Raw genomic sequence first — 14298 nt, 5'->3', positions numbered from 1 at the left:
TCCCGGGTTCGAATCCTGGCCTGGGCAGTGATGTTTGTGAGTGTCCATTCATCAATTTTATCATATCATCGCTCATCCCGATCTTTGCAAATTAGCCAAAAGTGGCATTAAAAGCGAAATAAAACAAACTAATCAATCAATTTTTCAGCCTATCTTTAATTAGGAAAAAGTTATGACTGCATGATTGTAATAATTATCTCAGTTTCCCCCCCAACTTAACCTATTTCTATCATGACCATTTGTACCCAGCTTAACCAATTTATATTTTATAGGGTGTGTTAAGGGACTTTTGAATCACTCTGTACATCTTTGAATCGATTGGGCGACGTAAGGTGTAAATCACGTGTGTTTCTACGCTCATTGTGTGGTAGGAGTTTCAATGAGGTACATAAGGCATCCACACATTCCGGCTCTTGGCCACGGTGGAGGTGGTCAGCACCGCACTCATGAGGAAGGTCCCGGAGCTGCCTATTCAGGGAAATAATGGGAAAATTCCTACCTGAGATTCCAGTACTGAAATACAAGCTGAATTCCTAGTGGGGCAGTAAAACACAACTACTGGATGTACCAATATAGCTTAAATTTTGGTTATATTTGTCATCTTTCTAATCCCTAACATACAGGAAAGGAATTACTTTGCTGGACCCACATGGTTTTATTTATTTCAACTTCATTCCTGCAGTGGATGGTGAATACACTTGGTCTCGAATAAACATTCGCTGATGATGGGAGTAATGTTTGCGCTCGGTTCGTGGATACATGGGATTAGGTCGCCACGAAAGCTACCTTTCCTATTTCTACTTATGTAATTATTTTACGTAACTCAAAACAATATGTTTACCGTCTGTTTGTAATATTATAGAGCTCCATCTGGTTTTTGGTCTTGCACCGAGAAGTCTCGAAACATCAAGATGGTTCCTGGTCTCAGGCTTGTTTCATATGTGGCAACGAGACCGAGACTAGTCTCGTCTCGGTATCATCTTCCCAGTTTAAAGTTGGTAAATATACAGCACGTCCAGAAAGTAAGTTCCGTTTGCAATTTTTACCGCAGCGGCGCTGCGATCGCGAGGGTGCGCATGCGCGCCAAGTTCTTTCACCAACTGGCAAGACACAGGTCAGTTGGAGGAAAGATAGTAGTAGTTCAAACGCTTCGCAGAGGGCTGTGATAATGTACAAGAAAATCGAGAAGCCCGCCGCGTGCGAAGTGCGATCTGTGATCCGATATTTGAATGAATGCGCTGAAATCTAACGTCAGATTGGTGAGGTGTATGGAGAATAGAGGCCTCAATTATAGAGATGGGAGCGACAGTTTAACGGAGGGCAGAACAATGTACAGGATGAGGAACGTAGAGGGCGACCATCAGTGCATTTTCTACACTGCGGTACATAACAAGCGGCATAGTTCTTCGATACAGGGATACAAAACGTGGTGTCTCGTTATGATAATCCCATACAGTACACACCTCTAAGGGATATCCATATGATATCCACAAATGTCCAGATCAGTTCCATGGATATTGTAGATATCCATTAGACGTCCATAGGACATCCCGTCCTCGATATCCAGATCTGAATATCCATAGGACGTCCATAAAATAAGTGTGAAAAATATCAGGATAATGTCCACATTAGGTCGAAGTCTAGTTCAGAATATATAGTTCCGTATGCACAATCAAATAAAAATATTCCGATAACGTCTCGTTAATATAAACCAAGTTGCACTGATGTCCTACAAATATCCAAAAGTGATCCATAGAATGTCCAGAACATGTCCAAAAAAGATTCACAGAATCTCCCAAACGTATCCAAAAATGATCCATAGAATCTCCGAAACGTATCCAAAAAAGTTCCGCAGAATGTCTAAATCATACCCTTCCTGGACATCCTATGGATGTCCTCTGGACAAACATATGAATATCCAGGGATATCCAATGGATGTCTACTGGACATTCCTGGATGTCCTATGGATATCCAGAACTTCGACACGAATGTCCAGAAGATATAAGGTGTCTTCTGGATATTTGTGTGCTGTATGGGGTGCCTGAACAGTGTTGAAAGCGAGTCCAAGATATGTACTTCAGTGTGCAATATAGGTTTCTGTTCCACTACATTTTGTGTCTTTTTAATTTGGCAAACAGAACTTATTTTCTGGATGACCAAGAAGCGAGTTCCTTAAAGAGACCTCTTTCAATTTAACCGTCTTCAATTTCCTCAGAAGATTCCACAAGGAACTTGTTTCGAGACGGACCGGAAGAGAAAGGATTTGCTACAGGAAAATAATCTGATCTCCCCGCGCTTCTTTCTCGTAAGATGCTTTCCACAGTGAGGACAGGATTTGTGGTTCTTAAATACTGCAGCTTCCACAGTTTGTAGCCTGAGAGGCAGCCAGTTTCAGCCCGTTAATCTGTCCTGGCGTAGCTAATTGAAGCACACCGCACCAATTTCCTCAGAGGACGGACCAGATAATGAATCACGCTGATGTGAACCCCCCGCAGAGACGAGAGACACAGACCTCGCAAATCCACAGAAATTAAAGACCAACCGTCAAGAAATCCGGAGCAAAAACTTTTTACTTCTTCGCTAGATCTTGAGTTATTGTCCTTCGAGTCAAACTTTGTGAGGCTGAACTTGACGTCGTTGGGGGTGAGTGTACAGGTACAGCGGACTGCTACCCTTGCCTGGGTTGCTGTTAGGGTCCACGGGTTCTGTGTTCAGTACTGCATGCAGAATATGGAGGAAGATTAACAGACACTTAAAATGAAGAAAGGTCTTAATCAATAAGTTTGATCCTTCTCTTTTCACTTCACGTCTTTCATTTGTACTTCGGCTAATCGCGACGATGTAGATAAGTGCTGGTAAGATGAAATCGATGAAAGGAAACTCGCAAAGAATACCAAGGCCAGGGCGGGACTCGAACACGGGAACTTCGGAAGCGAGCCCAGAAGTTTGCTACTTAACGCCCCGGCTCCACCTCTACCGTGTGAAGGGACGTTAGGAGAATCAAAGCTTTCATATTATAATCTGACACACACAGGAGATGTAATACGTAGGTACAATGCAAACTTGACCACGACTCTAACCCGGGTCTCTGGTATATTGTACCATTGCTATACCAACTGAGCTACTGCCTGATTTCGCCTGATTTTTCACTGTTTTACCTGTGTGAAATTGACTTCCCCTGATTTTTCTGGCTTCCGCTGTCTTACAAGTGTGAAATTGACTTCGTTTGATTTTCTCGCTTCTACTATTTTACCTGTGTGAAAATTACTTTGCCTGATTTTTCTCGCTTCACACTGTTTAACCTGTGTGAAACTGACTTCGCCCGATTTTTTCTCTTCAGCTGTTTTCCTACTGTGAAATTTACTCCACCTGATTTTTTTTCGCTTCCGTTGTTATATCTGTACGGAATTGACATAGGCAATTTCATACAGATAAAACAGCGGAAGTGAAAAAATAGGCGAAACCAGGCGGAAGCTCAGTTGTTAGCGTAGGGGAGGGTGGGGCAAGTGAGACAGGTTGGGCAAGTGCGTCCACCCTAACTGAAATGTAGACCGCGATAGGAAAAAAACCCGCGAGAAGCTAGTTGGTGTCATGTCACCAGGATACGCTGTGTCAAGCAGTTCTACGCTCGCTTGAAAACTGAGGATTTTATAGGTATGTAGGCTATTTGTTTTCGGTGCTATCTTTATAAGGGTTATCTATACAGCAGCCTGCGTTACATATCGCCAATACAGTTTAACATTTGTAATATATATATTATTTATATAAGGTGGGTGTGCGCAATTTCGCCATGTTTTCAATTCTGCCAGATACCTGTATTTCCCAACACGTCGGCCTAAGTCGGCAGATGGTGCTAGTGTATAGGTAGGTAGCGCACGCTGATCGTGTTTTGTCTCATTTTGATGGGGAGGAGCTAGACGGAAAAGACAGGCAGCCATTGTGCGTGCGAGACGTAGCGTTGTTATAAGATCGAGAGCAACAAAGTGCGGTCCTTTTGTCCAGGAAGGAGGGTTCGAAGCTATGTAGCAAGTATTGCATTGTGAAGACGAACGCTTTCTGCCTACAATGATATGTGTAGTGTTGTGTCGTATACATTGAGAGTCATATTTTCACCCCATTTGTGTAGTCATTGGAAGTGCTTGCAATTTCGCCATGTATCGCATGCCTACCTTCCTATTTACAAAACTGGACTTGTATCCAAGATGGCGGCTTTCAAGATGGCCGCCGTCAAGGGCACCCCCCTTTATGACTTCCCCCTAGGCCTAATGTGGTCACACATGGTTGTTATTCATCAATTTCCACTAAAACGATTTTTACAAGGGGTGGTAAGGGACTTTTGGCCCACCCTGTATATTATGTATGTCATTACTATCTATACTTTTTTCATTATATTCATGGGGTGAAAATATGTTTGTTTTGTAGCGCGGTTTGTCCTGTCCCCTCTGTTTACAGTGGGTGGCAAAATTGTGTACAGGGTGTATGCAATTTCGCCAGTTGCAAGGTTTTTTTCTTTTGTCTTTTGAAGTACCTGAATAATAGCGCATGAACGTGTTTTTTTTTCCACACATACCGTAACATATATACTATCCATTTCCAGTACAGACGTTATCATCATACTTATCAGGAATTTGTAACGGTCGTTCAAAGCTTAACGTGGCGAAATTGCGCACACCTACCTTATATTTTATTTTATTTATTTATTTATTTACTTCTTCTTTTGGATGGCGAAGTTAAGGCACAAGACTTTTCTTACACTTAACCATCTCTACTTCACATTTTAGAAATTTAGTTGAAATATCTAACAGTTTGCGAATATAAAAGATCAAAATACCAAAGAAAATAAAAAAACACAAAAAGAGAAAAAAACACAAAAAAGAAAGAAGAAAAAACACAGAAAAGAAAAAAAAACACAAAAAGACAAAACACAAAAATACACATATATGCTGTAAGAAACGTAAAAAATGCACGTACAGCATATATATATATATATATATATATTTGCAAAATATACCGGGTGGTCCAAAAGTCCTGGAACGGTCACATATCGTGAGAAATACATATCAAATCGGAAAAAGAAAAAAATACGTGTTTAATAAGTGAAAGAAAGCTATTCAATGATGTCACACTTGATTCCCCACCCCCCGCCCCCTGGGGGTGGGGAGCGGGGCAAGTGTGAAATTTTAAATGGAAGCGCCCATTTTGTATTTTAGAATCGGAAAGAGGACTTCATTCCGAGTCCAACGAGCTATCAACCATCCTCCTAGCTGAATTAGGAATGGAGATATGGCGATTTTAAATTTTCGGGTCGTTCCATATACTCTATTGAAAGGTCTTGCCGTGCATATTCCGAGTCTTCAATCGCTTTCACTCTAGCTCAATTAGGGGCAGACCATCCCTTTGAAATTTTTTTGGGCTTTATGAAATTTTTCCCCCGCTTTTTTTTTCTGTCCAAAAGACAGAGAGAAGAAGGTTGAGTTGCTGTTTTAAGTCCACTTTATGCACAGTAAGGCTAATCGGGACTGGACCTACAGTTTAAAGTGGAATCCGAACCACTTGTGCCTCCACCGGGTATCGAACCCGGGACCCCTTGATTACAAGGCAATGACGCTACCACTGCGCCATGGGGGAGGCCCCAGAGAGAAGAAGGGGGTGGACGGAGGATGACATCAGGCGTTGCAGAGTATGAATGGTAGTCTGTCATTGAGGAAAACAGCAGTGAGATACAGAATAGCCCGGACAACTCTCATCTCAAGAATAAATCGAGGCATTGTTGGAAGGGTACAAAATTCCAGCTGAAATGGAAAAGGAATTAAGTGACCACTTGCTGTCGTTGGAAAACTGGTACAACACTTTTGTGTGTGACAGTTGCCGATAAAATCAGCTTCCTATAAGGGTTATCTGATAAGTATATTTCCATTAATCTGGGCACATGATTTAAGTAATTTAGAACGTTTGTCTGGTGAAAGTTATCTGCCAAGATTCAGTGTTCTATTTCTGTATCTGGCTGGTCTCATTTGCCCCAGCAGACTTGATTAATTTCAATTTTTTAAGAGAGGAGTTAATTAACTGTTCTACGTGTAGCCTGGTAAAACTTTGTTTCTTCTCAAATAAATGACGTGCATACTATGACCTTTCTTTTCTTAGGGGGTCTCACTTGCCCCACTCTCCCCTAGTTGTTTTCTGATCCGAGATTATACGTGAAGGTAGTGGAGGGCTCGTGTGCTCTAGGGCGGTACTGGCTCCGTAAAGCCAAAGATGGGGGCTTCCATGGACCACGTAAAGTGAAGCGGCTGAGAGTGAGTACAAACGTAGGCAAAGTGGATGCTAGAGAAGAAGAGAGAAAATTAAAAGCTAACAACGGCATTAATTAACTTGATGATTTTTGGAACTTACATTTCAACCAAGTTTGACCTCGTTTACTGATAGAAGGTTTTGGAGGAGATTTGAACTCAATTCCTTTCGGATACCAACCACCGAACTTAACAACTTTCTTTCCTTTACATTTTATTTGAAATGTTACTTTTTACATTATGGCCGAAGGAGCGAATTTTGCCCCTGGACTTGTCGTCATCCATAAGTTGTATTTCCGTTTACAGATACTATAGTGTATTGAGTATTTTCATTTGATCATGGATACATACTTTAGACAATTTTCTTTGCCATATAATATTTATATAAATCAGAATATAATTATAAATTTCTATCAAGTATACACAAATAGTTCATTGAGATAAACGTAAAATGAACACAACGTTATACATATAAATTATTTGGTTTATACATAATTAGCATACAAAAGCTCTCTTCCTTCTTCTGTACAAATGAAAAGCGTGAGATTTTTTTATGTTCTGCTTTTATTCTTTTGTTGGTGTTGATAATCATACAAAATGTGGTCGGTTATTCTTAACTTCCCTAATTTGATAACGACTTGCATATCATTAATAAACCTTACTTTTGATGTTTTCTAACGAGAACCTAGTCATCCGTATTTATTGGATGATTACATACATTTAAACCCTTTTTAAATTCTTCATTCATCATTTTCATATTCGCTACAGCCATTATACATTTTGCCTTTCAGGGTAAATGTTTCAAGTCATGAAAAACTCAATATTCTGACCAAGGCATTAATTTATTTTATTGCAAAACATAAACTAAACGTAACGTTTCAACCTTCTAGCAAGGTCTTCTTCAGACTCTGCATCAAGTACAAATTTGTCTGAAGAAGACCTTGCTAGAAGGTTGAAACGTTACGTTTAGTTTATGTTTTGCAATAAAATAAATTAATGCCTTGGTCAGAATATTGAATTTTCATATCATGGAAACAAGGCTTAATGGTGTTATTTCAAGTCATCTGGCAAACTTATTTTGTCTATCATTTCATCGCGTGCATAAAGAGTTCGGATGGTGTGAAATCGGTTGTTTCTGATTCGGAATTATTAAAGAGATAGTATTCACATAATTAAAACAAATCTTATGCTTACAAAACAATCTCAATACTCTCACTAGCTCTTTATTATAACGTTCTACAGGATTTCTCCAACCCCCCCCCCCCGCCCCCGCCAATTCCATCTGGGGACGTCACCGACTAATGTTGTATATATAAAATTGTCTACTCCATCTACTTCACTTGGTCACTTACCTATGACGTTGAGTCTGAACGCAAGACTCATCTTGGGCTCCGTATTGACCTGGCACTCGTAAATTCCCGCATCTCGCTCCTGCGGGAATTTTATCTGGAGCGTCCAATTTTCCGACTTTTCCGGGTGAATCACCTGGAACCGGGCGTCGCTTGTGTAGGTGAAGATCCCCGCCGTGAGGATGTGGAGGTCCCGCTTCCTGATCCACGAAACCTGCAGGAGAGAAGAAAGGAAATAGACGTTAGTATTTTGCCACTCGAGTATTGTATTCTTTTCTATCATCCACCTTACTAATATACAGGGTGTTCTGCAAGAATTTTCTTAATTTGCATTGCGGTTCAGGATGCAACAACAGGTTTAATCTGAAAACAGTTATTTTTGTTGGCGATCTCCGTGGCGTAGTAGTTAGTTCAGCAGGCTATGACGCCTGGGCATGGGTGTTCTATGTGAGTGATCCTTCATCGATTTTATCTTTTCATCACTCATCTTAATCTTCGCGATTGAAATCAAGGAGGCGCAGTGGTTCGGATCCCACTTTAAACTGTAGGTCCAGTCCCGAATAGCCTTGTTTGTGCATAAAATTGACAACAAATCAATCAATCAATCAATCATCTTAACCATTAGCTGAAAGTGGCAGAAAAACGAACTAAAAAATCAAATAAATCAATCAATCAAGTTCTCCTTGTATTTCAATTCCCATCAAAAGATGAGACAGTGTTCCCATCAACAGTTTTCCTATATTTCATTCAATTTCTGTTATTTCACGTCGCTTTCATACCTCCAGAGGTAAACGCGACGATGAGGGAGAATCATGAAGTTACGAAGTAGATAAACATAATGATATATTTCTTGCGTTACCCAGGGTTTAAGGGGGTACCAAATATGTTCAAGTGCATAATTTGTTACCGTGTACTTACTGTCTAGTGCACACTTTCTCTTTGTTATTAATTTCGAATTATTGTATTGCGCGAAAATATTATGCACTATCATGCTAACAATCAATTTAAATGAAAGAATCAGTTAACATTTATGGGTGCGTCGGTACTTATGATCATTTTGAGCCCTTCAAAGTATACAAGGATAAAATTTAATCATCTAAAAGCCTTACTTTAAAGTTAAGAAAGGATATACAGGGTGAGTCAAATGTCGAAGGACACCCTTTCAATTTGAAAACGACTTGACACCAGATGGGGCTAGTGTGTATCATGGCGGCCATCTTGAAAGCCGCCATTTTGAAAATACATCCAGATTTTCAAATGGGAAGTGGGTCATGTAGCATATCATTTTACATGTGCGTTTTCTCAGAAATAACAATATGCACCTATTTTCCGTATAACTTTATTTGGTGAGGTAGAGGTCCTTGATAAATTTTATAAGTGATAGGTTTTAAAGAAACTTGCACAGGACAAACAAAACACATTACAGTGGTAAGGAGACAGTAAAAACTTCCCCAGAAAGAGTGCAAGAAGCCCGCTCTTCTGAAAAAGCTGAAGACATTTGATAGCACATGACATGGATGATAAGCAGTTGCGAAGATTAAAAGTTTGAGAAAGGTGAAATCGGCACATTCGATAAGAATATACCGAACACACTTAGAATATCGCATATTTAATTACGCTGTATAAACTAAGTATAAATATGCCAAAAAAGAACATATGAATGTGTATAAATTAGGAAGTAATATGAATCTTTGAATATTTATCATTCGAGAAATTTTAAGAGCTGTTTGGTTGTAAGAAGATAATTAGGGTTGTCCGTTGAAGTTAAGCAAAAGGGCTTGCTTCAGAGTCGAAACAAAACCTCTTACTCTAACCACTAACCCCCGGAGGTCGGGAAGAACTCCTCTGTTAAGCGCGGAATTACAGCGGGAAGTTCAGTGGTTTTGATTGGTTTAAATACGTAAATAAAATACGCAGATCACACAAGCATCACAGAATGTTAGTGATCCCTGGATAACATTTTAATTTAAAAAACGAAGAAAACGTAGCGAATTTGAGTGTTTTCTCGATCCTTGTACAAATTTGAGCACATATATACCTAACGTTCATGTACATTTTTCATTGCATATTACACAGAAACAAGAATGTGAAACAATATCTCTCTCTCTCTCCAGTTTCTTCAATTTTCTTAACACTAATTGGAAGCGTCATCACTTATGTAACTTTGAAACTGATTTATAAATAATAGAGATGTTTAAGTATAGATGGCAAGAAATTATGTGCATCCAATAATTGATCTGCTATTTACAAAAAAAATAGTAGAATTGTAATATACCCATAACAAAATTTCAGTTATTATGGTCTTGTAGGTGGTTTGTAAAAATAATACGAAAGAGTGACAAAAAAGGACAAAATTAACAAGATTATTATTAATACTTGCGTGCATTAATTAATTTGCCTCTGATATCAACCAGCGAGAAGCGATATTCGAGAGAATTTCTCTTTCCAAGCTGTATGTTCAGTGGCACTATATATTACATAGTAAGCTGCATTAAAAGTTCATGAAAATATAAGACTTTCTTGTGTAGCAGCGTTGCTAACCGTACATATCCTGACAGTTCATGAATGAATGAATGAGTTAAAATTTTGGAATGCGTAGGCCTTTATGGTCATTCCAGAAAAAATCCTCTTATCCTTACCTTAGAGTATTGAAAAGGGGTGTAAAGATCCCCTTGAAAAAGTGCAAAAGGCTGTAAAGGGACCTGAACAGGAAAAACACAACATTTTAAAAAGCACTAAAAAAACCTCTTCATCATCATCTCCCAACATGTACGATAAGTCGTTGGAAAGGTTAAAACTTTGTCTGGGATCTACAGTCAACGGCAAAAATTCACAAATTGCCCATTGTTATATTCATTCCATTATATTCTACATCCCATAATGTTTTAAGGAATGCGATTCTGTTGATACGTGGCGATGTGCTCTGCTTATTGAAGTTCTTATTTCAATTCATGATCGTGAGATTGTGGAAAATGGACTCAAAAGAAGAATGGTGATGGACAACTCGCCTACAGTAATTTCATGTTCATTGCGGTTAAAAGTAACGTCTTGGAGAGAATTTGAAATACATGTAAGAGAATGAACAATGCTATGACAATATTGAACCGAAATCTAGAAATTCTGCTGCTGTGAACAAGAATCCGAAATTGGTCTCAACTTCAAAAAGTGTTAATGAAAAAGTTATCTCAACAAGAAAGCAAGCTTTTCGAAACACTCGTATGACAGAGAAACAATTGCAGTTCGCCACACAAACACGAACTGCAACAAACAGATAATACCAAAGATACAATACAATATCGAACCATACTATGCAATATGTTGTGTGTGTGCGGATGAATACGCGCACACATACAAACACACACAAAGAGAGAGAAAGCAAGGAAGAGAGAGAGAGAGAGAGAGAGAGAAAGGAATCAATGAAGAGACAGAGTGAAAGAGAGATAAAGCAACAGAGAGAGGAAAGAGGGAGAAAGACACACACACACACACACACACACACACACACACACACACAGAGAGAGAGAGAGAGAGAGAGAGAGAAAACAGTAACAGAAAGAGAGGGGAGAAGCACACACTTTCAGAGGAATCCCTAAACTGCAAATGTACGATCCGAGAGATGAAATACAATCCATTTGACACGCGTGTACGATTTTGACTCCCAGAGGTCCCCAACACTACTTGTACATTGGGGGTAGACTTGCTAACTGGGGGGTTTGCGCCCTCTGACACGCTCAAAATAAGAGAAGAGAAAAGGGGTAGAAAAACCCATCGGGTATCCCCAGCCATGCGCAATATCAGTGAATTTGTACGTCCAGTGACGTCCTGCGCAGGTCTGCGATCCTCCCGTTTCCCCTCTCCCATTCTGAGCCGAGGGTGAAAAAGAAAGGGGAAAATCCGTTTCATTATCCCAGTCTCTATCAAAGAAATAGATAACGCAATTCGCGATATGGCTAAATGAAACCATTCTTCCTCCTGAGGAACTAGATTACTTGATGCTCGGAGGGCGAAAACAAAGTGGAGGAGAGAGAAAGAGGAGGGGGGAGGAAAGGGAAATGAGGGAAGAACCGAGAGGCAGAGAGAGGGAAAAAAAGGGATTTAATTTAAAGCGTTGCATAACTGCTACGAATGATTTGTAACGCTGCTACGGCAGTAATTGTCTCCACGAGGGATTTTCTCCGTGTATAACCCTCGGAACTCAGTTATTAACTGCAGCACTTCTCTCTCTCTGCGTGGGCTACATGAGGTTCTCGGCGGACGCTTTTGCCGAGCCGCAAGGTGCAAAATGCAAGTGAAAATTGCAATTATGCAGTGTCAAATCTGCGGCTGAGGGCAGGGTGGCGTGTCGGACGCGTGTGGAATGGAAGGAAGAGGTAGCTCATGTTGCTTGACATGCATGACGGTGCGGTGTAGTCAAAGGGCAAACAGGTATAATAAAAGAACCGAGAAATGGAGATAGGAACAGAAAAGGAAAGAACAAAACAAATGGACAAGGGACATCGCCGGGAAGAGAGAATGTGCAATACGTACGATGTGGAGAAAATTAGAGATAAATGAGAGAATAAAAAGAGAGAAGAGAGAGAGAGAGAGAAACAAGAACAAGGAATAAATAAACAAATACGAAGAAAGGATAGAGAGAGAGTGTAAGGAAAGACCAAAACAAAGAGAAAAAATTAAAGCGCAAGAAGGAAAGGTATGGAGAGAGAGAGAGAGAGAGAGAGAAAGAGAGAGAGAGAGAGAGAGAGAAAATATAGACAGAGAAAGAAAAGAGATAGAAAGGCAGATGTGTGTGTGTGTGTGTAAAAAAGCCACGGTTCTTCGTGAAAGTATTGATGCTCCATTAAATTACTGTCCCTTTTGCAGAGAAATAAGTTTGTCTTAAATACTCAAACACGTCTTACAATCCGTTTTGTGAGTGCATAGGAACTAAAGTTGTTGTTTGGTTTCGAAGTAAAATTGTAGACCCAGTCTCTATCCTGAGTTATAAGTTCACTTTATGTACAGATATGGGCTAATCGGGACTGGATCTACAATCTCAAGTTGGATCCGAATCACCACGTGTCTTCACCGGGTTTCGAGCCCGTAACCCTTTCATTACAAGGCGACGACGTTACCGACACGTCATCAGGGAAAGTCGCAGATCCACTCCCAGCTACTGTTATGTGCTTAAGTAGGTAAAGTTGGAAAAATAAAAAGTTACATCCTGCACATTGTAACATGTCGTGAAGACAATCGACATTTGTGGACGTGATGTGTTCAGCATAACGCTCCGGCCATCCAATAGCCAATTATTATAGACTAACTGCTACCCAGAGCCGCTCCAAGCCGGCCGGCATATTGCTGGAAGAATTCCCATGTAAAATCACCTACATCATGATTCGTACCCGGGTCTCCGACTAACATTCTACCGAGTAGACAATGGTTTCGCATGAGTAGGACTTGAAGTTGTTATTAATATTTTGTTCAAAGTAATTTGCTTAAGGAATTAATCTCAAAGTCAATTGTGCCCTCGCTATGAATAAATTAATTACTATATTAAACAATTTTAAAATTTATGGAATTTATTTAAAATTCTGAACCAGTCAAGAACCGAGATATTCTTGTTTGAATTGACAGAAGGTATTTATTGTAGAGGTATTTTATAACGAGCGTACATAAAAATCTCAAGTTTATGAGAACATTTATTAATGTTCTTCTAAGATCAGTTATTTTGCCGGACCCTGTGGCCGAGCGGTTAGCACATCGCGCTGTGACGCCAAGGGTCCCGGGTTCGATTCCCGCTCGGGCTTGGTTGTTTGTGAAAGTCCATTCATCAATTTCATCACTCATCCCCATCTTCGCAAATTAGCCAAGAGGCACAAAACGCGAAGTAAAATAAACTAAATCAATCAATCAAAAGATCAGTTATTTCAAGAACGTGCAAGAAAATATACATGACACTTTTCGCCCACCAGAATAGCAGCAGAGACATCAACGGGTCCCAGGCGCTATCCTGGAAGCTAGGCAACGTAATGGACATGCAAGTGTGCAAGTCTGACGCGCAGGATGAAGCGATTCGAGGTTCAGAGCTCGTCAAGTCAAGGAAATCTAGTCATGCGGCGAAACGCCAACCATAACAACAATGTAGAACAGGATTCTCAGCAATTGTTCTCGGTGGCAGGGCGAAACAGCTGCCATCCGTCTTAATGGCCCTTCCCGTGGTGCAAAGCGGAAGCTCTTCAACGCACCCTTGTTGTGAAGCTGGAAATTGTTCCTTTCACACCGCACCCCGTCCGGATCTTCACTACGATATTGTTTATTATTGGGAATTCTGAACAGGAAGCCTGATGCGATCTGAAACCATTGACGCGTCCTGATTTTAATACGTATGGTTTTACATGCTACGTCACATCATGTGATCCAGACTTTATGGAAAGGTTTGAAATCACACGGCCCGCTTTTAATCTTCCCTTAACCGTCACAGGGGTAGTATTTTTGAGAAAACTTCAGAATACACAATGTGGTTGGTGAACTATGACTTCAGTGAACTATAAAGTGTATTATGTAATTAAATTCTCGTTATCCAGACCTTCGTGGTGGATTTGTTATCAGAGCGTGCTACGACGTCAGGGGTCTCGGGTTCGAATCCCCACAAGGTATAAGGGGTGACTTTTGCGTGAACA

The 14298-nt window shown here is 40.2% G+C and overlaps 1 protein-coding gene across 1 annotated transcript in view; it reads right to left on the bottom strand.

The window, feature by feature from the left end:
• Positions 1-14298, bottom strand: part of dpr1 (defective proboscis extension response 1) — an 815638-nt gene that overhangs the window by 123937 nt on the left and 677403 nt on the right. Inside the window, exon 3 of the mRNA XM_083130821.1 lies at positions 7643-7853. Coding sequence (XP_082986947.1) covers positions 7643-7853 — 211 coding nt within the window. The remainder of the gene's footprint in view (positions 1-7642; positions 7854-14298) is intronic.

This window comes from Lepisma saccharinum, chromosome 11 (genome assembly GCF_977018435.1).
Source record: "Lepisma saccharinum chromosome 11, izLepSacc3.1, whole genome shotgun sequence".
Taxonomy (NCBI): Eukaryota; Metazoa; Arthropoda; class Insecta; order Zygentoma; family Lepismatidae; genus Lepisma; species Lepisma saccharinum.
This window is presented reverse-complemented; position numbering and strand designations above follow the sequence as displayed.